The sequence below is a fragment of the Podarcis muralis genome, chromosome 1 (assembly GCF_964188315.1).
Source record: "Podarcis muralis chromosome 1, rPodMur119.hap1.1, whole genome shotgun sequence".
Taxonomy (NCBI): domain Eukaryota; kingdom Metazoa; phylum Chordata; class Lepidosauria; order Squamata; family Lacertidae; genus Podarcis; species Podarcis muralis.
The window spans coordinates 67,998,714-68,024,133 of NC_135655.1; the positions used below are offsets into that span (position 1 = coordinate 67,998,714).

A 25,420-nucleotide genomic window follows, 5' to 3' on the forward strand; every position below is an offset into this window, starting at 1 on the left:
GTATGCTGTTCAACAATTCAAGAGTACTGGAATATGAACTAATGAAACAATATTAAGAACAGTAGTAAGAGACTCTGAACCAGATGGCAGCAACAGCTTTTATTAGATGCCATAAACAGATCTTTTCACTCTAAGGAGGCCTCTTAATTTATCATTTCTTTAAAAACTGCCAAGTCTCAAATCTGACATTCATCTATGTTTCCATAGCATTATTTTTATACATTTTGTTCAATTTTAGGCATTTTGCTACAGCACATACGTACTTTAACAAAACGTAAAACTATACTTTATAAGAGCTACATAACCTGAAGGACTACTCTGTAAACCCAAACATTTTTTATATCACTTGAGAAATTCATGGGAGTTCTACCAAAATCCCTTTTCACATATATAGTTTTGAAAAAGTACACTTGATCCGACTAGGCAAGACAGCATGAGCTACAGCCTTCCACTCAGTTAAATTTGCTTAAGTACCATTTGTTCCAGAAGGTCTTAAGCAAACGTATCTGGATGCAGGATAACTATCTTGGTATTTTGTTTCTTCAGATCTTATGTGCACTCTGATAAAGTAAGCTTCTTAACCCCCAATACAGCACATTGACCTCCAAGTACAGAATGCAAGTAGATACTGTAGGTAAACCCTGGCAAGTGTATAGTTCAGTAGAAAAAATGTTATAGGAAATGTTTCAGCTTTTTTTTTAATATATACTTTTCCCTAAAACATAGCTGTCCAGGTTTTTAAATCACAGTTTTCAAATATAAAATATGGATATCCTCCTCTTCCCCCCACCCTCTCGGACCAAAATATATTTACAAAGCAGTTAATAAAACAGGTTGCAACTGAAATCTAATCACTGTCATCTGATCCGCCGTACGAGCCGCGTTCAGATCCTTCATTGTTGGATGCCTCTGGCTCAGACTCGTTACCTGAGCCCCCATGATCAGATGCCCTGTCAGAATCTCTGTCAGAATCAGCACTGCGAGAAGCTGGGCGAGATTCATTCTCAGAGCCACCTGAGTGGCTTCTCCCTGACTGCACAGACGGACTTCTCCCCGAGCGCACAGACGGACTTCTCCCCGAGCGCACAGACGGACTTCTCCCTGAGCGCACAGATTCGTTGTCAGACTGTTCAGATTCGGATCGCCTCCTCTTTCTTGCTGACCCATCACTGTCTGAATCCTCATCAGAAGGGCGGGCGCTGGATCGCCTGGGACTGCCCCCTTCGCTGCCAGACTTATTGCTATTGTCCGAATCACTGTCAGACATGACGCGTTTGTTGCGTGGTTGCTCAGCATCATCGGAATCACTGTTGCTGTTCCTGGCATTCCTGTTCAAGAGCAGAAGGCAATGAAGTGAGGCAAACATCCCAAGTGAAACGATAAACTTTGTACTAAGGGCTGTGCTCAAAAAGCTCCCAAAATTCCGCACCAAAGTAATATAAACCCTGTGACAAGTTCAAGTCTGCAAGATGCAAATGAAGCCTGAATCTCTTCCAGTTTATTCTACCTCTTTTTGCTACTCTGTGCCATCTATTGCGGTTTTATTAATCTCAGAGAAGGGCACGGTTCTGAAGCCCTGCCCCATGGACACCTTGTCACTTCTGACCCTCCTGAAATGTCAGCAATCATTCTGCCACATTCCTGACCCCTAACAGATCTTTGCAATGAAAAGATTGCTTCGTCTTGATTTAATGAAAGTTGGGAAATGTGCAGGAAATGCAATTCTGGGGGAAATACAATGCCATTTTGTGTTTTCCACACTCTCTACAAAGTCACAGCCACTGTGGCCCAATTAAAGGTTCACAAAGTATGTTTGACCCCACAAACCCATGTAGGAAATTGGAGGAGATAGAACCTGCAAGCTGTAAGTATGCACCAATAGAGTACAAAACATTACATATGCAGGATACAGTGATGTGGAATCACAACATTATGTACACATTTACTTAATGAGTCTTCATCAATGGGCCCAATTCGCATATCAAAGTAAACCATAGTTAATAGGTTACCATGAATTAAACCGATCTGGACTGTGGCTCCTCATGTGTGCTCGGACTAAACAAACCACACTCCCAGAATTAGAAGTGCATTGATGATGATGATTACTTTGTACAAGGGTCAAACAACACTATTTCTAGGATCATAAACACTATGTACCCATCATCAGCAATCTTGAGCTTATCTTCATCAGATGAGTCTTCGCTTGATGAAATGATGGCTTTAGATTTGATTTTACCCTTCATTGAAGGAGGCAGTCGTTCTGGCTTTGGCTATAACAAAAAAAGGGTTAAAAGATTAAAAAGAAAACCTGACATTCAACTATTATACTTTCAATAGCCCCAGCCATATGGCCAATGTTCAGGAATAACGGAAGCTGCAGCCTGGAAACAGCTGGATGGCAACAGGTTCTGTATCCCTGTATTAGATGGCTGTGGGGTGATGGCTGTATCAGCTACCTCTTCTAATTATATGGCAGACAATCACACAAAAACAATTAAAAATGACCAAGTTTAAGAAAATCTGAATTACAATGCAGAATGTCAGTAGACTACGACTGAATTTAGATATAACCAATCAGACATGTTGTTACATGCCCTGGCCTTGTGTGCTCCGTCCCTTGCATATGAAGGAAAGAAGTCTGAAACTTCTATTCTCTGTGATAACTGCTATTTCCAGTTCTGTTTTGTATATGAGTAACTGTGGTATGTTTAAACCACAGAATTAAGCCAGAATGTCAAAACAGAATCCTGGTTTGGTCAATTATTTCCAAAGCTTAGAAGCATAATTAATCTTGTTACCTTTGATCCCAAATTACTGCAATTCCACTAAACCAAAACACCAATTAATGATTTACTTATTTATTTTTTAAAAAAACATACTGCTTTTTTCTTCTCAGTCTTTGCTGGGCGACGTTTTTTAGGTCTGGGTGCACTGTCATTTTCATCATCATCAGTACCATCACCTGCCTTTTGGGGTCTTTGGAGAAAAACACAAGGCACATATAAACACAAAGTGCAATTCAATTCAGTCTTATAACTACAGTATCCTAATCATGTGAACTAAGCCTGTGTGTTAGTTCTTGTTCCTTGTGGCATATACTAGACACCGTGGGATCTAAACATTCTTTAGGCATACAAAAGCATTTAAATGAAGACACACCCAAGATGTTTCGACTCCCCCACAACCCCATCCTACCCAAGCTCCTTGTGGCCCATCAAAAGCTTCTCTAAGTTTCCTTGAGTTTGGGAAGTGATGCATCAGGCAGCAGTTTGAGGGACTTAAGGAAGAGGGGAGCTCAGAAACTCCATTGTACTAATAAAAAGTCCCCCTAGAGTCCTCTGAATCCCCACCAAAGGAGTTCTGCTCTTTCTTTCTACTTACTTTCGTCGCTTCTTTTTCTTTCTCTCCCCCTCTTCTTCCTCACCATCTTGTTCGCTACCGCTACCCTTTCTCCTCTTTTTCTTTCTAGACACTGGGAGATCTTCATCACTGTCATCATTGACAAATTCATCAAATTCTCCAGTTCGTTTGGAACGCTGTCACAAAATCAGAAACACTTCCTTTATTAGTTGCTGCTTGAAAAGATCCCCCAAACAAAATTAACCCTTTCAGAAGCCACATTAGATGCACATAGAGTGCATGTAACTTAAAGTTGTAATAGATTTGATCTTTTATTTAAGAAATTTCTACGCAGAACTTCAGTATCACAAATAAAGAACAGCAGAATTAAACTGTGATAATCAAAATTAATAGACAGGTGACAAATAGATAAAGGCCCATGAATTAAAGAAATCAATATAGAGAGAAGGAAGAACAGTACAATGTTAAGAAGCTGATAATCAATTGCAGTAAAGGAAAAAATGCAAGAAGATGGGAAGAGTATTTGGATATTAGTTATACTCTGAAAGAGCTTTCAGTCGATGTACTAAAAAGAAGTAGTGCTGGTAAGTGACAGAAAACAATGATACACTCTTATGCTGGATGTTAACAGACTATCAGGGGAACAGAAAAGGTAAATCAGCCTATAAAGTTAAAAAAGAAAACCACTTCTCTTTGCACTTCTAAATAAATCCATGGCATTCTAAACTGGTAAAACAGAAGTTTAAACAACTTTCCAACTCTTGTCTTTATGTCTAAAATATGACACCATTTCTCCATAGTTCTCTCCATGTAAAGTATGATGTCATTACTGTACTCTCGTCAGACCCCACAGGACAATTTTACAATAAGTTAAAGCCTGACAGCACATTTCAACTATTTGGGGTGAATGATGAATCCAAAAGCTTTTATTCTGTACCCGGCCAGCTCCACCACGTTTTTTCTCTTTAGATCCTTCAACTTCTCCAGTGAACATCAGAATATTCTTGGTCTTCTCCACATACTGTGCTCTCTGTTCCAAAAGTTTCTTTTGTTCTTCTATTTCCCTGAGGCGTTTTTCTTCCTGGAAGAGTGAGGACAAGTTGGCTACTATGCTTTTTTTTTTAACCTACAGTACTGATGAAGATATGAAAAATACAAATAGACACCTAAAACAGGTTCATTCTTTTTAGCAAGTCAGACTACTGCTGAAGAGTCACTTGGGTTCTTCATGACGCAAAGACCTGACAGTGCATGAGCTACCTTTGAAAGGTCTGCTCTGAAACAAAATGAAAACCCACTGCATACAGCATGTTGCTCGTGCACTGAAAAGATATAGTTGTACCTTGGTTGTTGAACACCTTGGTACTCGTACATTTCGGCTCCTGAACGATCAAAACCCGGAAGTGAGTGTTCTGGTTTTCAAATTTTTTTTGGAAGCCGAACATCCAATGCAGTTTCCAATTGGCTGCAGGAGCTTCCTTCAGCCAATCAGAAGCTGCGCTTTGGTTTCCAAACATTTTGGAAGTTGAATGGACTTCCAGAATGGATTCCGTTCGACTTCCAACATACGACTGTACTGCTATTTATTATGTAGTTTATAACCCACCTTTTTCTCCAAGAAACTCAAGGTGGCATCCATGGTTCTCTGCCCTCACAATTAATCCCTGCAACAGCCCTGTCTGGTAGGTAAGGCTGAGAAGTGGTGACTGACCCAAGGTCACTCAGTGGGGTTCATGGCTCAGTGGGGATTTGAACCCTGAACTCCCAGGTCCTAGTCCAGCACTCTAACCACTACACCACACCAGATAGGTGGCAGTGCAATACTTACCCATTTCCTAGTTACCAAAACCAACCCCCCCTCCAAATCTATTTCAGCTGCAAAACCTATACAACGTAATACACAGGCAAGTCCCCCTAAGTGCCACACAACAACCTAAAGCACCTCACTGCAGCCTTACACTTGCTCCCTATCTTGCACTTTGCTGCAGCTTAATGGATAGTATTATGTACTATTACAGCAGCAGGAAGACTAAAGTACCTGTTCTTTGAGCAACTTCTGGCGCAGTAGTTCTTTTTCTTGCTCTTGTTTCGCTCGCAGCTCCCGCTCTTCTTCGTCCTGCTTACGAGCCCGAGCCACATGATACTGAGCCTGACTCAGCAGATCAGAACACTGCCTATCAAGTTTGAGTTCAGATTAGCAGACAGAAGCAGAAACCTTTTTTAAAAGAGCGTGTTCCATGCCAATGGCCAAGTCAGAAATACAGAGTATAGCTAAAAAACGGCAAGTGCTTACTTGGTTAAACAACAAGGACACAGTATAAGGAAAAACTGTCTATGCAGCAAGTTCCCCCAAACAGTCCATGATCAAAACTTATGCTCATAATTTGTATGCAGAGAAACAAATCATTGACCTAAGTTCAGATGACAAGATGAGGCTTGCAATTTGTTGCTTGAGATGAGGGCAAGAGCAGGGCAGAAGCAAAGCAGGGACTTCTGAGCAGCATGCACCAGCATCCTGCTCATTCACTTCAAACCATTGTTAAACATTAAACTATGGCTTTATTGTGACATGTGAACACAACCAGTGTTGCATGTCCACATCTGCCAGTTCCTAGCTAACCAACAGAGGACTGGTCACTGTCAGCTTCCTGTTCAGGAGATATGTGAGACCTGAATTAGCACCCCACTGGAACATGGAATCATGCTATGGTTATATGTAGTTTGCTTTCAAACTCTGGTATAAAAGTAGCCCAAATCCTACAAGTCATGTTATGCAAATTCACATAATGCATTTAGCTTCTGTAGGCATCAGTTATGTGAAGTACACAACACATAGTTCTTACCTGGCTTCAGTTGCAGCAAGTGCCAAATCAAATCTCATTTTATCTCCCACTTTGCTCAAGTAACTGAAGTATCTGAATGGAAAACAGTAAGTTAAGAATCAAATTTTAAACACTTCAGTTGAATCCTAGAACTTTCTTCACATGTATTTTTTAATTACTATTTGTATATGGTCAAATGCCACTAAATAGTAATATTTTATTCTGGAAACCTTAGCTTGTCTAATGTCTCACACATCAAAAATACACTTTCCAACTTCCAATTGAAAAATATTCCCAAACTACTTTGGATGCATCTCACTTCTCAATATAAAGTCAACAGAAAAATTCCTACAGCTATTAATGGATTTGGATTGCATGGTGTATCCTTTTTGTGAAGGACTGAATCATTCTCACAGATGCTCAGGGAAAGTCTTGGAGATGTTGCAGAACCTGTCAAACAACTGTTTAATGGAAATTTCAAGCAAATGAGACTGAGAGAGGAGGCAGGTTATTTGGCACAGGTAATCATGCTCACACCCGTAAATATTGCAAAAAGCACTGTAACACTATGAGAAAAAACAATTGCCTGCATATATACAGTGAAGCATGAAGTATAACTAGAAGCTTGCATCTTTTAAACAAGCTTCCAGCATAGAAGCAATATAGCTACCTAGTCCCAAGTCATAGGTTACTTCTGTTTGGAGTGCCCTGGTGTCTAAAAATTGTCCTCGTGTGCCAAGAAATACAGCAGCCTTTGAAGGTCACGGCACTGGATGCTATTCTGAAAGCCTATCCTTCACCTTCTAGCTCCCAGTGCTTTCTAGGTTCTCTTGGGAACTTTCATGACTGCTGCTCCTACTGCATGTTAATTGCCCATCCAGCTGCAGCTCAAGATTAGCAACTGGAGGAGGCTATTGAAGCAAGAAGCAAGTCTTTCAACTTTCTGTAAGTATCATTCATTCCTTTTTGGAAGTTATTACATAGTGAAGCTCAGTTTCAAACTGGAAGATGCATCTTTTAATACAGACCTTAGCAGGAGGTTCAGTATATTTATATTTTATTGAGAGTTGCTGCTGCTGGATTGGACAGTTTCAAGTCTGTTCTTTTTCTGTATATTGGATATACTGTAGAGTTTTAGCTGTATCTGTAGTCTGGATGTTTTTGTGTTTCCAAGTTTTATTACATAACCCACTCTAGCGGGTTTTGTGTAAGAAGGAGTAAATAAACTGAATTCAAAAAATTAATTCAACAGTGTAGTTAAGAAACAGCATTTGGCAGATCTGAGAGGTCTACCTGAGTCTAAACACATTTATGAAGCTGTGCAAAGAAATAACTAGAGTTTGGCATTTGCTCTGACACCTTCACAAAACACCAGCACAATGCAATAATAGATACCAAAATAGCAAATGCAGATTTGCTTACCTGTGAGCCAGCTCCAGCTCTTTCACAGCATTGAGTACTTCCTTCAGGTTACTTTTTTCATCTTTCAGGACAGAGGTAGCCAGCCTCTGCAGCACCAAGGCCACATTGAACATTAGAACTGTATCACTGGGTGCCACATGTCTAGCCTGAAGATTCAAATAAAACTTTAAATTTAGTAGGTGTGAACCAGCCTTGCCTCCAACACAAACAAGCTGGTGCAACAATACATCCACTGCAACAATATATGTAAGAAGCTTTTTTTTTTTACCTTCAGCAATGTTTGCTTGCATTCTTGTAATTTGCCACATTTGAAGAGAGCTCGAGCCAAATACAACAGTACCTCCGTGTTCTGATGCTTATAGAATTTTCTTAGGCAGTTTTCATACTACAAGGGAGAAAATTCAATGGTTTTATGTTTAAACCCTCATTCTAACTGAAATGTCACACTTAGTTACATTGAATAAAGAGCTTAAACAGATTTCACAGGAATTTACAGCCCAATGCTAAACTTGTTCGCTTGGTTAAGTCCTTTGGAGTTCCACAGGGCTCAGAGACAAATTTAACAGGATGCTAATCATGTCTTCTCCATATGCATGACTCTTTTTCTCAACTTCAAGTAGCAGGCACATGGGAAGGATTGCTTAAAAAACCTTTTCCTCCCACATTGCAACCTTGAAAAAAAAAAACCAAACCTGCACAGTAAGGAAGCTCTCATTGCTGCCAATAACTAATTAAATGACTAATAAGTTATGAGGTCTACTGTTTGTGTCTACTAAGACGTCTGCAGCTCTTCATTATAGCAGGAATCCAGACAGTAAGCACTACAAATGCAATGCGTTGCTAACTTCAAGCCTAGAAGCCTCAGATACTTCAGGCAATATGAGGTTTCCACTTCTTTACTTGGAATACATCATCTGAACAGTCACTGCTGAAATTTATTATGCAAGTTTCAAGGCAGGGGAAAAAATATGGGTTGTATCCAATGCTGCACCTGCAGTCAACACCCATTTCACTAAGGAGTGATATGTAGTTGTGAGTGTGTGTGTATTTTTACAGAATGTAGAGCGTAGAATCATAGAGTTGGAAGGGACCCTGAGGATCATCTAGTCCAACCCCCTGCAATGTGGGGATATGCAGTTGCTCAAACCTACAACCTTTTTTTTACATTTATTTAATCATTTTTTCGATACAAACAACCGCAAAAGACACATACAACAAAAACCATAATAACAATAACACAATTTGACAATTCAGATTTGAATACACTGATATACCTATGACTATACCTTTTTAAACAATATTTTCCCACCTCTCTCTTCTCCTACTTCCCACCACTAGCCGCCTTATCGCTTAAATATTCGTTCCAGATTTCTTCATATTTATCCATTCTTATTTTGCATCAACATGCAATTCGTTTGTATGTAGCTAATCTGTCCATATTCTCAATCCATGCACTCAATGGAATCTTATTGAGGCTCTTCCAATTCATCAAAACAAGTTTTTTTGCTTATAATATAGCACAGTACATCCATTTTTTTTGACCCCTTGAAATCTCTGTTTCCGGAATATAATTTAGAATTAAATTCAATTCCCCTAAATAACAATTTCTTTTTATTACTCTTGCTATAAATATCCTCACCTCGCACCAAAACGATCTTATCGGGCAGTTAATCATCGTATGTACTAAATTTGCATTTTTACTCCCATATCTCCAGCAGTTGTCTGCACTTGCTATTTTCTTCTGGTATAGTTTTGCTGGAGTCCAGTGGACTCTGAATATTATTTTCTGTTGAATAAGTCTTAGTCTTAGATCCATAGAGGCTATTTCTGTTGATTTTATACTTGACTCCCATATATCATTTGTTATCTGTACCCCTAACTCTTCACTCCATTTTTGTCTATCATATTCTAAATCATATTTCTTCCTGTTGAGCAGGGGTTTATATAGTGCAAGTGTAGAGTTTTTTGTTTCTGTTGCAGAGATTAAATCTTGTAGCAGCACGGGTGTTTCCGATGTTGCTATAGCGTCAGGGCCAAACTGCCTTTCCTACAACCTTGGCATTATCAGCACCAGGCTCTAACCAACTAAGCTATCTATTCCAGTGTTTTTCAGACTCCATATCCAGAAGCATTTTTCTCTCAGCTAGTCTGAGGAAATCCTACAAATTTGTAAAAGAATCCCTGCATATAGCAGAGGACTCTGGGTTGTGTTTTATGGTATGCTCATGTCACTCAGGCTGCAGTCCAGACCCCTTGGGCCTGCCCTATGCAAACTAGGGAGAAGTGCGGGCCAACACTTCCTTGCAACTGTGCACTGCAGGGGATGATCTGCTGGTGAGTCTTACTTCTCAGGAAAGCTTGTCTGCCTTTGTTCATCTTCCTTTAAGAACACTGTCTGAAAATCACATTAACTAGACTATATGAAAACAAAGGGGAACCATTCACTTTGTACCCTGCACAGATTTAGAATACGTAAATCATTACGGTTCAAATTCTGTAATGATTTTAACACGCATTATGCAAGAGTAGAGATAAAGAAATACACCATTCTGAAGATAAAGCTATTGGTAAGGTGAGTGAAGTATAGGTTCCTCACTCCTTTCAAAACTCCTATTGTGCTAAGTTTCTTGACTGAAAATGCTGAAATACTCTTCCATATTTGTGGATAGTACATTACTGGTTTTCTTTCTTGTGCAATTATTCAGCTGGATTATTCCTCACTGCTTTTTGAACATACCAACTTATATTGGTGTTAATTTCATGGAACTGTTCCAAGTCACTTGACATGTTTTTAAGAGTGGCAGAAAAACATTTCTCCAACACCCCAGCTGCTTTTATTTTGACCCCCCTTCATATCTCCTGCTTACGTAATAAATTCAAGAACACAGATGTTAGTAGCTCAACATTTCATGCCTTTTTAGTGCAATGACATTGGCAATACTAGGAACTTGGAAGTTTGTCTGCTTAAGGCTTGATACAGAGCCTCTAATACATTCCCTAAGCCCGTACAGGCAGCTTAGGGCTCGTTTGCCCACTATGTTTTCATGGCATTTTCTACACCAGGTGGTAGTTTGAACACCACACTTCTTTGGTGAAGTTTGTTCCCATCCTCATGCTTTCAGCTACAAGGTCCTCTTAACATGTGGTGGAAAGGTCGGTAAAGGAAAAGAATAGCAAGTTAAAAGGCAAGATAAATTTGTTTCTTCATAGCAAAAAAACAAGAAGTATATAATGTCTGGCAACAATTTCTGCCTAATAATTTACCATAGTCAAATCAAATACCTCTAACTAGCATTTCAGCTGTACTACAAATATCTAACACAGAGAATGATGCTTAAGTGAGAGGTGGGCAAACATTGTTTTGCCAATACTGTTTAAGTTTTGTTCAGGATGTTTACTCTAAGGTTTCTACAGGAACAGCAAATACGTTAACTTCTTTGCAGTTTTTTTTAAAAAATAAGTGTTCTCTCACAAACCCTCCATCCATTTTTTTTTAATTAAAGAGATGTTTCATCTGGTGATTCATATTTGTAGCTTAGGTTTAACAGAGATGGCTCCTTATTGATTTTATGATCATATTTAAGAAGGTATTTTATGGCAATTCTGGGAAAAACAAGTCCTTGATCTTATTGCCCCCTCCAAAACAAAAAAAGTTCTCCCCAAATTTTAGTTATTTAATACTGGGCTACCATACTAAAGTTTTTTTCTTAAAAAGGGAATCATTCCCATGAAAAATAGTTTCTTAGTTTTACAGTTTTAAAAACCAGACTATTTTTTAAGAATTACCATCTGTACAGCACTGATGTACTGCTTCTGTTCCACATAAATGTGTGCCAGATTGAGCCACACATCACTGATATCTGCTGTTGCCTCTCTCACTTGGGCAAAAACATCACGAGCCTCACGGAAATATCCTTTGTGTGCCAGTACAGCTCCTAAAAAAGAAAAGCCCAAGGACAATTTCAGGTGTATGGACTACCTGAAACACAGCAGAAAGCTCAGAAGAAAATTCAGAGAAGGAATCCAAACACAATAATCACCTATGCCATTAGCAGCATACAAGTTTTTGGAGTCATTCCTGAGTACTTGTTTGTAGATGGCTAGTGCACGATCTTGATGACGCTTTTCCTACAAAGATGATGACATGGAATCTTGTTAAAGTGGGTTATTTGCAATTTAATTATTTCAACACCGCTTTCTCAAACCATCAAATGTTGGCAATACACTAAAGCCACTGCAATATAAGCACCTAACATCCTCAGAAAGTTCAGTCAACCAAAAACCATTTGAAAGAGAGAGATCTTCTAGCCCGTTAAAATAGCAAAGGAAGATATTCACGGTCGCGATCACCGTATAAACTCTGCTCCCTGTTGTTGCTGTTCAAACCTACTGCAAAGTCAGCACAGATGGTAAAAATGGTCTATGGTGCAAATAATGCTCAATCACTGAACTGGCCATAGGCATGGAGTCTGAACGTGTGCAGCATTTACCTTCTCTCTGTCCCTGGTGGGCTGGTGCAGAGTCTGCAACCACACATTGCCAAGAGCCAGCATAGAGTAAGTGTCATTCTGAGTCGATGGCTGCTTCAATATTCTTTCAAATTTCTTCTGTCCTGGACCCCACTCTTGTTTGGCCAAGTGAAGATTGCCAATCAAGGACCAAGCATCTGGATGGTCCTGAAACAGAAACCCCAACATGTTAAGTTCTCATCAGTTTACAATGAATATTTCTAATTTTCCTTCAATCCCCAAAGTTTAGAGTAACTGTAACAGTGCAGAAGAGCATTATAATAATAAAAAGTCTTTACGAAGTTCAGCTACTTGATTTCCCCCAGCTTTAAACAGTTTACTTCTCTTCCATTCTGGTCAAGCGTTGGGAGTAATGCTCAAAAGCAGCTGCCAAGAATGTTTCCCTGTGTCCCAGCTAGTCATAATAAAGATACATTATCAAAATGCCATTTCTAGCACAGCATGAAGGCTGAATAGCTGATCTATGTGGGACACAGGAAAATGATTTCTGCCTTCTTCACAGAAAATGTTAATTCGCAGCCTGTAAAGCTAGTTGATAGTTTACAAGTTCTTACTAACCTGATTGATTTGAAGTGCTTCTTTAAACCAGTCAGAAGCTTCATAGAAGTTTCCTTTATCTCTAGCCATCGCTCCTAAGCGCAGATAGCCTGAATACCAAAAAATAAAATTTAATAATCAAAAGCCCAGTTCTGGAAGTCATTAAAGATGAGGCATGTCAGCTGCAGCAAGCATTTAGTTGTACTGATGCCACACCGGCTTAAGACAGCAGTAGATTGGGTCAGCGTTAACTGTGCAACGAACAGCCACTGTTTGCCAGGTGTATAATAAAAAACAGTTTTGTCATTCTGAATTGGCCGTAGAAAAAGGGGCTTGGTGGGGGCAACACTAATCACCTTCACGTGACCCTTAAAGTATATGGGAACAATGCAGAACCCGCCACTTATAGTTTCAACCTCTCTCACGGTACTGAACTGAAACATATCAAAGAAGGCTGCTCTGTTTCACAGTAACTTGCACAATGTATTCCATCTATATCTTTTATATATACACACAATGTCAGTATCATGATGAGCTTTATAAACTTTCTTGGTTATGTGTATTTACAGAGGCTTTTATAGGAACTTCTCATATTTGCTATTTACACACACATCGAAAGTGGGGGGAAATTAAGCAGTGTAGACTTCTAAATCAATAAAATAATGCCAGTATTTAAGGGCATCAGAATTGTAGGAACAAGTTAGTGGAAAAAATACTTTTGACCAGGAAGGTACATTCTGCTTGCAGTTTAGCCACAATGGTTTACACAAAGAAAGCATCAGTGAATGAACAGTTACATTTATGAGGACAAACATGAATGCATGGCATAGTTCAAATACAACTGAAAATTTTGACAAGATTTCTTACAGTCAACATAATTAGGATGTTCCCTTAGGATGTTTTTGTACAATTTCTCTGCTTCATGGAATTCACACATTGCTTCATATAATCTGGCAAGATTGTAGGATGTAGTCACTGAGATAGCATTGTAGTAATGCTCATCATGTTCAGCTTCTGCTTTAGCACGGTCAAGAGATGCCAAGAAATATTTCTAAGTATAAACAGGGGAAAGGGAACAAAGTAGTATATATTCTGAGTACACACATAGAACAAGTTATAAACATGCTGCACAGTAGTAGTAGTAGTAGTAGTAGTAGTAGTAGTAGTAGTAGTAATGAGTTCCACACCTTTGCTTCTCCTAAGTTTCCAAGTCTAAAGTGGAGAGCACCCACATTATTCAAGATCTCTGGAGGGACATCAGCTTGAACTTTCTCCTGAAGGATTCGTGTTGCCGTACCATAAGCAGAAAGAGCACCCTGTCAAATTTAGAGATGGAGAAAAGTGAACAGGTTTAGTTCTATGCATCACTGCTCGGCTTAAAAACAAAAGTGCACTTTATGCATCTTCTCCATACCTGTATATCTGTCTGCTCTAGGATTTGGGCTAGCTCAATCCAGGCTTCCACATCATCTGGGTACTGTTCTGTCACCTTCTTCAAATGACCCTATAAATTACAAAGGTTATTTATGTATGTGCACACTCTTAAATTGCCAGAAGACACAACATAATAAAGCTACCATTTATTTTACATTTTTTAACGCCAAAGATAGGATTCTTGACTAGGTCAGAGGCATTTCAATAAAGTTAATAAACTCCAGATGTACAGACATTAACTACCATAATAAAAAAAATCTTGTTAAACTGACCCAACTATTAAACATGAGAATGAAAGTCTGCCAGATTAACAATTTTCAATATACAGCGTCTTACTATGGCGTTCCGGGACTGCATCTGCACAGTTTGAAATTTCCTAATCTGTGGAACAAAGGTCCTCCATGTTCTTGCTTTTCCTTGATAAAGGCAATACTTTACTGATGTATACCACTCAACTAGAGCCATTAAAAATAAATCTCTGTCAATTCAGTGAAATCAGCCTGCATCACAATGAACCTTGTGTTACTAATGCCTAAAACGTTTGAATAGATGAACCACAGAACTCGAAGTAGATGGTGGGTATTTGAACTGGAAAGAAGTGCTAGCTTTCACTTATGAATATACATATTGAACGAAAACAGTTCACACATCAGTAAGTTTATTTATCCAAGCTTCTGGGTTGTTTTTTGTTGTATTGAAAAGAGGGGAAATTCTCTGTTACTCAGCTGTAACACATATGTCTGTCTAGTCAGAGACCAACCATAGAGTTTGTTTTCCAGAGGGTTGAAAATATCCCACAATTCTACCCACTGCTGAAGAAAAAAATATATACAGTATCCAGATAGCACAACACTAAGACCTGCTTCAGATGCAATGCTAAGCCAAACATATGGGCTCCCAGTGCAAAGACCTCAGCCACAGTGCTCCAGCCCACCCACCCCCATCCTGTTGCTTCTGGGCTATCCAGGGCTAAACCATAGTTTGGCTTAGCATTATGTCCAAACCCAGGTTTGTGGTTTGTCTTACAGTTTGTTCTTGATTTACTAGAACATGCATATTTGCACTAAGCTATAGGGTTAGCGTTATGGGAAAAACAGGCATAACAGTATAATATACTCTACAGTTGTGCACTCAGTTCTGTTCCATTGAGTTCAATAAGGCTTACTCCTAGGTAAGAGAGTATGAATTACAGCTCAAGTCTAAGAAGTTTGCTGCCAAATGTACCTTTGCAGTATCTCGTTTGTCTTGATCTTCTGAAGCAGCATAGAGAGATCCAAGAATTTTCATAGTCTCATAATTGTTAGGGTAGGCCTTCAAAACTTTTTCAAAACACTGTGATGCATTTTCCTTGTCTCCTCTATAAATATACATTTGACCAAGTCCAAAAAACGGTAGCACAAAAGAAGAGGAAGCAAACTGTGTAGCTTGGTAATAGTACTGGAAAGCCTGATCATAATCTTCCTAATGCAGGGGAGGAAAAAGTAGTAGTTTATATGGTGTACATGGAAATCTATTTTAAAAATAAGAAAGCAATGTAGAAAGAGAATTTCCAAGTACCTGAACATGGAAAGACCTGGCTAACTGGTAGCAACTCTCAGCCTGCATTGCTTCAACTTCTGTATTATGGAAAGCATGAAGAGCTAAGTGCTGGACTTTGCCATAGTCCTGTAGAAAAAAATATACAATTGGCATAATCATTTTCTTATGGTATTCAAAATCATGGCCTGGAACATTTAGTACCTAGAAACCTGATCTTCCAATGTTTTAAATATCACACATGGTTCTTATATACTAAAATCCTCAAGCATTTGGAGGACGCAACCCTGGGAACTGAAGCAATTATATAAAATACCTATCTACTTCTGGCTTATACACTACTTTCTCCATGTGAATGTGATATAGAGAAGCCTGAGGAATGTGTGCTTAGAAACTTCAACAAGCACTGCAACTAGTGTGAACCAATCTCAACTAAAATGAAAGGGTGTATGTATATAATATATTAAATATATATTATATTTAACAATAATAATCACAAAATAAGAAATAGCTTTAGGCAATCCTGGCCAACGTATTCTTATTTTAAAATAACAGTAACACTGAAGCCTGGTTCTTCTTTGTCTTTAGTTAAAAACATTATTCTGAGATTCAAATTTACTGTGTTACCTTGAGTGTTATAAAGAATATTGAAATAGAAAGCCTGATCAGTTATGAAGCAGCCTAAAGACTTTCAACCAGCAACTCAAAACATCCACAAGTTCTCTTACCTTTTTGAAGAAGAAGTGATTAGCCAAGTGGTTCAGCACCATAGGGTTACTAGGATCAATTGTATATGCTCTAGAAAGCAGCTGGACGCCATTTTTTATGGAATCCGCCTGAAAGCAACATTAACAGAATTTTTTTATTATGCTTAAAACCGAATTAGCTTTTCAGCTGTTCCTTTACTATACCATTTTCAAAACCATTCTTTTAAAGTGGATGAGTCACATAACGGGCAAACAATGCAGTAGACTACGTATCTGCTGAAAACTTTTGCCCAATACATTCATAAGGTCATGTGTTTGATCCAAGATCCTAGTGTAAAAAAAATCCTGTCACTGGTCAATGGCTAATGATTTATATTTAAACCAGCTCTATTTTAATTACTGTCTTTACAGCTTATTTTATTTCTCAAAATTAGAGAAAACTAAATATGCATTCATGAAAATGGGGAACATTGAGGTTTTCATTTCAATTGCCGTTAATTTTCATGTCTGCATCTGCACAGAAGTCTTTGTTAACTAGACATTCAATGAAACATATTCTGATATTAGCATTTTAGATCAAACCCACCTCTTTATTATTGAGTTCCAGAACAGCCAATCCAACTAAAGCCCCAACACATTTGGAATTGAGTTCCAGTGCCCGGCTGAATGCAAGGCGGGCTTTCTCCAGTTTGTTCAGTTTTACAAAGCAATGGCCCATGCCTAGCCGAACCTCAGCTAGTTTTGGGGTGGGGGGTGGGGACAGAAAAACAAACAAACATATATTAGAACATAGCCATTCACACCTCGATTGCCTTTTAAGAAATGTAGGTTCATAATTTACTGTTTCTAGAGCCCTTAAATCTCTACTTGGCACTTTATGATAGCAATAATTTGCAACAGTCCCTGCCCACAGACTTTCAAACTAATAAGTAAAGGTTTGTACTTATCCTGAGCTCTCTTCAGGCATGACGCCCATCATGCAAGGAGAAGAAAGATGGAGACAAGTGTGCTAGTTCCAACTCGTGTGCCCATTTCCAGTGCCCTCCTGTGTTGGAGAGCAAGTGTCTGCAGAGGGGAGCCTGCTGTATTCGTGTCGGCTGCATGATAAGAGTACTAAATTGCATGGGGAGACTACATAAATACAGAAGGCTTCGTGCTGCAGATGCTTGCCTTCCAAAGAATGGAGGACGGCAGAGAAAGGCACAGTGACTCAAGAGAGAAGGCAGAGATAGTGGGCTTGTCCTTGCTCTCCCTCACATTCTAACTGCATTTGGGAAACTAATGCACAAAAGAGTGAGAGAGGAGTCCTCAAGTGGCTTGCTTGCATGCCCCCCACTCCTTCACATATTTACCCCTCATGTGTCCAGATGTACACCAATTCTTGGTTGCATGAATAACTTTTTAATTTTTTTAAAAAGGATTAGAAAATTAGGGGTCTATTACTGGCTTCAAATTACAGCAGCAACACAAATAACAATAACAAAGAGTAAGAAGAGGATATTATCTCACTCTGTAGGCAAGCTTTTCTAGAGAACACACAACTTTCAACAAGAATTCTTAAAATTTTTAATAAATGTTACAGATTAATATGCCAGCAAAATTCTGAACTCAGCCTTGGAACTGAGCTTCAGGGATTAGAAAGCATGCCTCAAAATGAGTGAGCTCCACAAGGCATAAAGTTATTTTACAGCTTGAAATAATATTTGAGCCAAAGAAAAAATCCTAGCTTCCCCAGTCCACCTCTACCCCTTGTCAAATTTGTTTTTGGAAAACTATAGATCCAGGAACATGATGTTCTGCGTATGAAAGGTCATAAAAGAATAGGTTTGTCACTGGCTACTAGTGATAATCTCTCTATTGGACATCAAAGCTCAGTGGCAGTATTCCAATGAATACCAGTTGCTGGTGAGTGGTGTGGGGTAGGGGAGAGATGCTATTACCTTGAAATGCATCTAGGTAAGCTAGAATGAATTTTGGTCTGATCCAACATGGTCATTCTCATGTTTTAAAACCCCAGGATATTGATCTTGGCACTCTACTGAAAATATCTTGGGTAGCAAATCTTGGAAAGATCACTGACTGGAGAATTACTGTCAGTAACAGACCTCATTGACACAGATAGATCAATGCAATAATGTAGCTTCTTAAGCTTGCACTTGCTTTCTGTTGTACTTGACTAATGCGTTTATCTCCAAAGTTTATACTCTCTCAGCAGCAGAGGTCCAACAAAAAGGCACCACATTCATCTTATTTTGACTTCAACTGGATTAATCCAAAGTTAATTAAAATACTCTATTGCTTTTTAAGTTGCATTGGCAAGACCCAAGGTCAGATATGACAACGACTGTCCTCCTTAATATGTAAGACAAAAGACAAAAGTCAAAGCTTAAAAATCATATTAGTATTCAAACTACCTGAATTTAGGGACACTATTTTTGGTCCCAATGAACCAAACAATGTAATTAATTAAAATGAAGCTTTTCTGTTCCTTACCTGGACAACCTGGGTTAGTGCGCAGTGCCTTTTTGTAGTAGGCAAGGGCCCCTCTATAGTCTTTCTTGTTGAATGAGATGCATGCCTTACCTATTAGACAGGAGCAATAAAACCTGAGAAATATCTACACAAGTTGAATAACAACCACAACAAATCAATAGCAGTTCATTGTTTTACCAGCTAAAAGTACATATGCATAATATGTCACAATTATAAAAGAAACCACTCAAGTGGCAAGTATCCCCAGTGTAGTGGGTGTGATCCAAAGCACATTTAATTGTAAATATACTCATTTGATTTCAGTGTTTGTAAGCCTCAAGTAAAACTGAAGCATAATATAATAGTGCAAAATTCAGTATGACAAAACTGGTATGAATGATTAGTAGTTTGTTTCCAAAAGAGACAGAGACAAATCTCTGTCTTCAAATATACAGTTTATGCCAAATTTGACTGTGTTTTGTATATTCATTCCTACCCCCATACTATCTAGAAATATACTCCAAGATGGAGTATCGCAGATTTCAGGTGTGCAGGGCTGTTTTCATAACATCTATAAAAATCTCATGAACATGATAGCTGCTATAGCACATATAGGATAGCAGCATATTCATTCAAAGAACACTTTAATGCACACACACAAATACCCAACAATGACAGCCAACCCCTCCCAAGGTTTAAGCACTCTTCACATTAGCAAATAAAATGTCACCAAATTTTCTTTCACCTTAGTCAGTTTAACACTCATGTTACTGGGGATTTAATACTCATGTTATTGGGGAAGCAGTAGAGGGGAACTCAACGAAATCCACAAGCATGTGATTTCTCCCACTTTTACCCAAATCATACCCCCATGTGTATCTAAAGAAGCCATTAAGAAAGGTGAAGCTGGCTCTCTCTTCCTGCCTTGTAATTCAAGCACTGAACTTAACTCTGAAGTCCTGTTGCCTGCCAAATTAGGTAGTCTCATAACTCTTCTCAAAGGTGCTCAAATGGACTGACAAGCCTGCAGTGTAAGGCAGTTTTATACGAAGAGGAGGCAGGTATCTTTATGGCCTTTGAAACTGATCAAGGGTAAAAGGAAAAGCGGTGGTTTCTAAAGGTATACTGAGCCTAAACTTTTACTGGTTAAAAACCGGACATAGGTTGTGTTAAGGGAAAGCATCCAAAAATATATTTCACATCTCACCAAGAAGGGCTGGAATATTATTTGGAGACTGGTTGAGCACAAAATGAAACTGTGCATCAGCTTGATCCATTTTATCACCCTCCAGAAGACAGAAACAAGCTCTTCCCAATAAGTGGTTCTGGAAAGCAAGATACAAATGTGAATTGTCTTTCAAAAAATGTTTTAGGAGTTGAATCAAAGGATTGCTCATTGTGAATTCTTCCAGCACTAGTTAAGTCCCCAAATTAAGCATTTTAGTGCAGGGCATCCTAGATGCTTAAGATACATACAGACCCCTCTGCTGCACATTGCCTGATAGCAGCATGCCTTGTGAATAAGTACTTGATGTGCAATTCATGTTTAGTAAACTACAGATTCAAAGAAGACCAAATTCACTGCCCCACGTTCTGCCCTGACTGGTACAAATGGCAGAGCTTCAAGACACGGCAGTGACTCCTCAGTTCTATTCTGCCCAACGGATTCAAAGCTTCCAGTCTTCCACCTCCAAGCACATTTGGATATGCCAGAGACGGAGTCTGGAACCTTTCACATGCAAAGAGGATGCTGTACCACTGAACTATAACCCTTCCCTTTTCCCAGATTTTTCCCTAATAGATCCTCCTCCTCTTTCATCTTCCATCTTTTTTAATGTCTTTAAATTGTAAGTCTTTGGACATTTTTCATTTTAAACCGTACACTTCCAAGTAGTTTTATGTGCCTTATTTCTTTTTTTAAAAAAATGAATACTCCTGGTACTTCCACAGGTCAGGAATACGGAGGGTGGGTGGGGAAGAGACTCCATAAAGCACTAGCAAAATTTGGCCAAGAACGTATTATACTTAAGAGGTAAAGCCAATTTTATTGTTATATTTAAACAGCTGGTAAAATGACCACAGTGGCTCCATTCCCCATAGCAATTATCCGCTGTGTTCCAGCAGCAGCAGCAGCAACAACAACTACTCATAAGCTCAAAGTTTTCTGCTTGCAGATGAGCTGGAGCACACAGTGTGGTGTATGTGTGTTGCACAAATGAAAGCAAACCACATCTAGGAATAAGGTTCTGCATGTGTTATCCAGCTTTGAATCTCCCAAGGCAGACTGTTTAGAGCAGCTGTGAGCAAATCATTCCATTGCACTTACTATCTCTTGAGCTGAGGCAATCTTTAAGAAAACGGCACACTATCTATCTATCTAATCTATCTATCTAATCTATCTATCATCTATCTATCTATCTATCTATCTATCTATCTATCTATCTATCACACCACCTATATGCAAGATGTGGGTGTTACTTCAACGTCCCAACTAGTTTACTGGTATTATAATGTTGCAAAGCAAGCATACAAAAAAGGATGTTTTTATTCCAAGTTTATTTGTTCTTACCTGATCATACATGATGATTTTATCAGCCATAGTGTACAATAGTGTAGCTTGTGTAATGAGTTCTTTCTTGTTGTCTTTATTCTTTTCTTTCCGAGCCTGTTGTACATAGTAGGCTGCTAAGGTATCTAAACAAGTCATTTGATCTTTTTCATGGTCTCTATAATCCAGGTTTCCATCTATACGAGCAGCCTCCAACAGTTTCACAAAATCTTCTGTTTTGCCTTGCTTGTAATATTCCAGCTAGAAAAAGGAAATACAGAGGCATATGTATGGTTTTGTGTATAACTCTACTAGGGGGAGAAATCATCAATTTATGGTTAATATTAGATAAAACGTTATCATATTAGAATCTGTTCATTCAACTATTGTACTATATAAACCAACAAAGCAAATTCAAAAACTGCTTATTCTGCAGTTTACTGCAAGTGATGAATAGGGAATGCTGTCGTCACCAATAACCTTCACTGATAAAGACAGTTACAAGAAGTGTAGATATGATCTGTAAAATCTTAAAGGGAACTGGAAAATTCACTGATCATTTCAGATGCTGCCAAACCTTGCACTTGTGTTTGTAGGCAGCCCAAACTGTTCTCCCTCTTGCACATCTCAGAGGGAAGGAACAGGATCACCTGACATTACACTGAGATTGAAACCTAGTACACTTGTGTATGGGGTGGGAAGAGTTCCTGCAGAGGCAGAGTGGGAGCTCATTCCAACTGTGCATATATTAATAAAGCAAAAAGACATATCATTGCTCTTGAAGTAGCACAGCATCAGGGACAGTCCCTGCCATTCTCCCATGCTTCTGAAGTAAGCCTTAGGGAGGAGTCCTCATAACTTCTCAAGATACAAAAGAAAGGCAGAGGCTCTCAGTGATTCTGTGCTGCGGCCCAAGCAAAATGTGTTTTTGTCAGTAGTGGACTGGCAAGTGTAACGGGAACCTTTAAGAACTGCATCACAATATATGAGATAGTCAGGCATGCAAGGGATCCACTGCTATAGGAAGAGTCCTGCTCCAGAGAAATTGAAAACATGCAGCTTCCCAAGTGGCTGAGTATATACCTGCAGCCATAACAGGCCCTCCAGATACAGCAGGCACCACCACCCATCACTGTTGGGGCTTTTAAGAACTATACCAGAATATAAGAGAGAGTGGGGCATGCAAGGTATCATCTCCTGCAAGCTGATTGCCATTTCCTGTACTTCTGAGGAACTAGCTCCTGGTTATATTAATAAATAACTTTTCTGCACAGAAGTTTTATCCTATGAAATTCTGGTTATAATTTTGAACAAATAACATCAATATATGTCTTAATTATTACTGAGCATTTTATAAGGAAATTAAAATGTGTTATTGTACTGATATAGATTGATGTATTGATACATATTGTTGTTGTTTTGTGAGCCCCTTTTGCACATTTTTGTGGAAAAGCAGCATGCAGTGAGGTAAGGCCTAAATTTAAATTCTAAAGTGCCAACCTCCCTTTTGAATACCTACCATCCATTCTTCATTTCAAGTAACATGTGACACTCATTTTAGACCTAATTATGACTAGCAGCACACAGGTACACACTGATCAAGCAATCTGTTTCAGGCACTGATGTTACGACATGTTCCTGCAACACACCACTATTTCATTTAATGGATTTCTTTATGGGCATGGATCAGCTAACGAAATGAATGAGTCCTAATTTCACATATATAAGAGACCCATAAATGTGTATTTTGATCAGGGAACAAAAATACAAATTGGAGCGTGGGATGAAAAACAAGAGCAGTTATTTCAAAACTTAAAATGCACAACATTCAGAGGTATACATACAAGTGCTCATTTTAAGATGAAAGCTTTAATCATAAACACGCTTACTGGAGAGCAAGTCCTTTTGAACTCAGAGGTACCGTAATTTTCGCACCAAAACACGCACTTTTTTGCTCCTAGAAAGTAAGGGAAAATGCCTGTGCGTGTTAAGGAGCGAATGCACTCGACTGGATCCATGGCTGCCGTCAGTCAAGCAAAGCAAGCTTTGCTTGCTTTACAGCCAGGAGGAGGGGGAGGAGCCGAGGAGGGAGGGAGGGAAGGAGAGCCATGGCAGCAAAGCGGGCAGCAGCCGCTTACACGCGAGGAGGGACAGACGGGAGCCATAGGGAGCCGGAAAAGCGCCGCGTAGCCAGCAACAGCTGCTGCAGCCTCAGCTAGCAACGCTCTCTAAACGGAGCAATGAGGCTGCAGAGGGACGGCAGGGCACAGGAGGGCTCTGAGCCACGAGCGCAGTGAAAACCAGTAAAAAAGTTTTTAAAAAGGCTGCTGGGGACAGGAGGGCACGGGATGAGGGAGAGAGGGAAATTACGATTCTCCCAGCGTCTCAGCTGATCCGCTGAGCAGGACTTGGGTTGCAGGGGATTCGCCATTAGCTGCGTAAAGCAGCAAAGAGGGAGAGAAGGAGCAAAGTGGGAGAGGAAAGGAGCTGCTTACACTGCTGTAAGTGGCTGCTGTCTGGTTGGCTCCTTTAAAGCAACAGTGCTCTTTCCTCCCCCCTCCCCTCTCAGCTCGCCGAAAAGCTCCTTTTCCACACACCCCACTCGAGCTCCTTCTCCCCTTAAATCCCTCTCCTGCATCATTAGCCACATCCTTTTCCACACACCCCACGCGTGTTCCTTCTCCCCTTAAATCCCTCTCCTGCATCATTAGCCACATCCTTCTCCACCCACCCCACGCGTGTTCCTTCTCCCCTTAAATCCCTCTCCTGCATCATTAGCCACATCCTTCTCTACACACCCCACGCGTGTTCCTTCTCCCTTTAACCGCTTGCCTGCATCATTAGCCACATCCTTCTCTACACACCCCACGCGTGTTCCTTCTCCCCTTTAACCGCTTGCCTGCATCATTAGCCACATCCTTCTCTACACACCCCACGCATGCTCCTTGTCCCTTGAATGCTTTTCCTTCCCTCCCTACTTAAAACGTGGTTACAAAGCACGGATCCACATGGATCCTCAGGATTTTTGCACTGGGTCACCCCAGGTTCACCATCAGATCACATAAAATGTCCATGGCTACAGCCTGCACCAAAAAAATCACGCACCCACTGTTTCATGGGGCTGCAATGGCGCAAAAACGTGGTTACAAAGCATGGATCCACATGGATCCACAGGATTTTTGCATTGGGCTACCCCAAACTCACCGTCAGATCACGTTTGTGGCCACAGCATGAACCACAAAAATCATACATCCACTGTTTTGTTTAGAATATTTTTTTCTTGCTTTCCTCCTCTAAAAACTACGTGCGTGTTATGGTCAGGTGCGTGTTATAGAGCGAAAAATACGGTAATTACTTTTACATGACATCTATGGCTTGGGCGATTAATCACTTTTGCTAATGAAGTATCAGGTGAGAGATAAGGATGGGATACAAGCATAGTAAGTAAATAAATCAGCTACAATGAATTGGCAAAAAACTAACCGCTAGAGCAATCCATATGTGCAGTTGAGTATGTTCCTGTTTCAGAATGCTTATAACTTCATCCCCCTCCGGTAACTGATCGAAGTCAAGCTCAATGACCTAAAAAAAAGTGATATTGTAAATATTAATAACTTTCTGAGCTATTAAAGCATGTACTATTCTGCTCATGCACCTTGAGGAAAGTTTTCAAGCACATTTTATAGTAATACACACTAGTTAGCTCCCAAAGATGCTTTAACTGTTCTGACTGCTCAACATGCTCAAAGAGTAAACTATTGAGCTGAGGGGCAACTTACATAATATGGCTTTCCTACACAGGGATATGCAGAAAAATAAGAACCCCTGCATCCCTGAAATGGATCGCATGCAAGATTTATGTACTTTCCTGCACAACCGCTATACCTGTGTAGAAAAGCTCTTATGTGAAGTAATTCTAAGCTAGTTGTTGTATCAGTCTAGCACAGTGTTCCCCAAACTTGGGTCTTCAGCTGTTTCTGGACACCTCCCATCATCCCTAGCCAGCAGGACCAATGGTCAGGGATGACGGGAATTGTACTTCAAAAACAGCTG

General features: G+C 39.6%; 1 protein-coding gene across 1 annotated transcript; it reads right to left on the minus strand.

Annotated features, from left to right (window-relative positions):
• Window positions 1–84: 84 nt before the first annotated feature.
• Window positions 85–24,971, minus strand: CTR9 (CTR9 component of Paf1/RNA polymerase II complex). Its single transcript, XM_077930418.1, has 24 exons — window positions 24,851–24,971; window positions 21,389–21,628; window positions 20,027–20,144; window positions 18,841–18,930; window positions 16,934–17,082; window positions 16,369–16,476; window positions 15,662–15,769; window positions 15,329–15,565; window positions 14,085–14,174; window positions 13,858–13,986; window positions 13,538–13,721; window positions 12,692–12,780; window positions 12,095–12,280; window positions 11,645–11,732; window positions 11,391–11,539; window positions 7,873–7,989; window positions 7,605–7,750; window positions 6,204–6,275; window positions 5,399–5,534; window positions 4,298–4,441; window positions 3,382–3,536; window positions 2,880–2,976; window positions 2,158–2,270; window positions 85–1,328 (listed from the first exon to the last, which is right to left on the minus strand). Exons 2-24 carry the CDS (start codon window positions 21,524–21,526, stop codon window positions 848–850), a joined length of 3,324 nt encoding a protein of 1,107 aa, XP_077786544.1. The 5' UTR covers window positions 21,527–21,628; window positions 24,851–24,971; the 3' UTR covers window positions 85–847.
• Window positions 24,972–25,420: the final 449 nt, after the last annotated feature.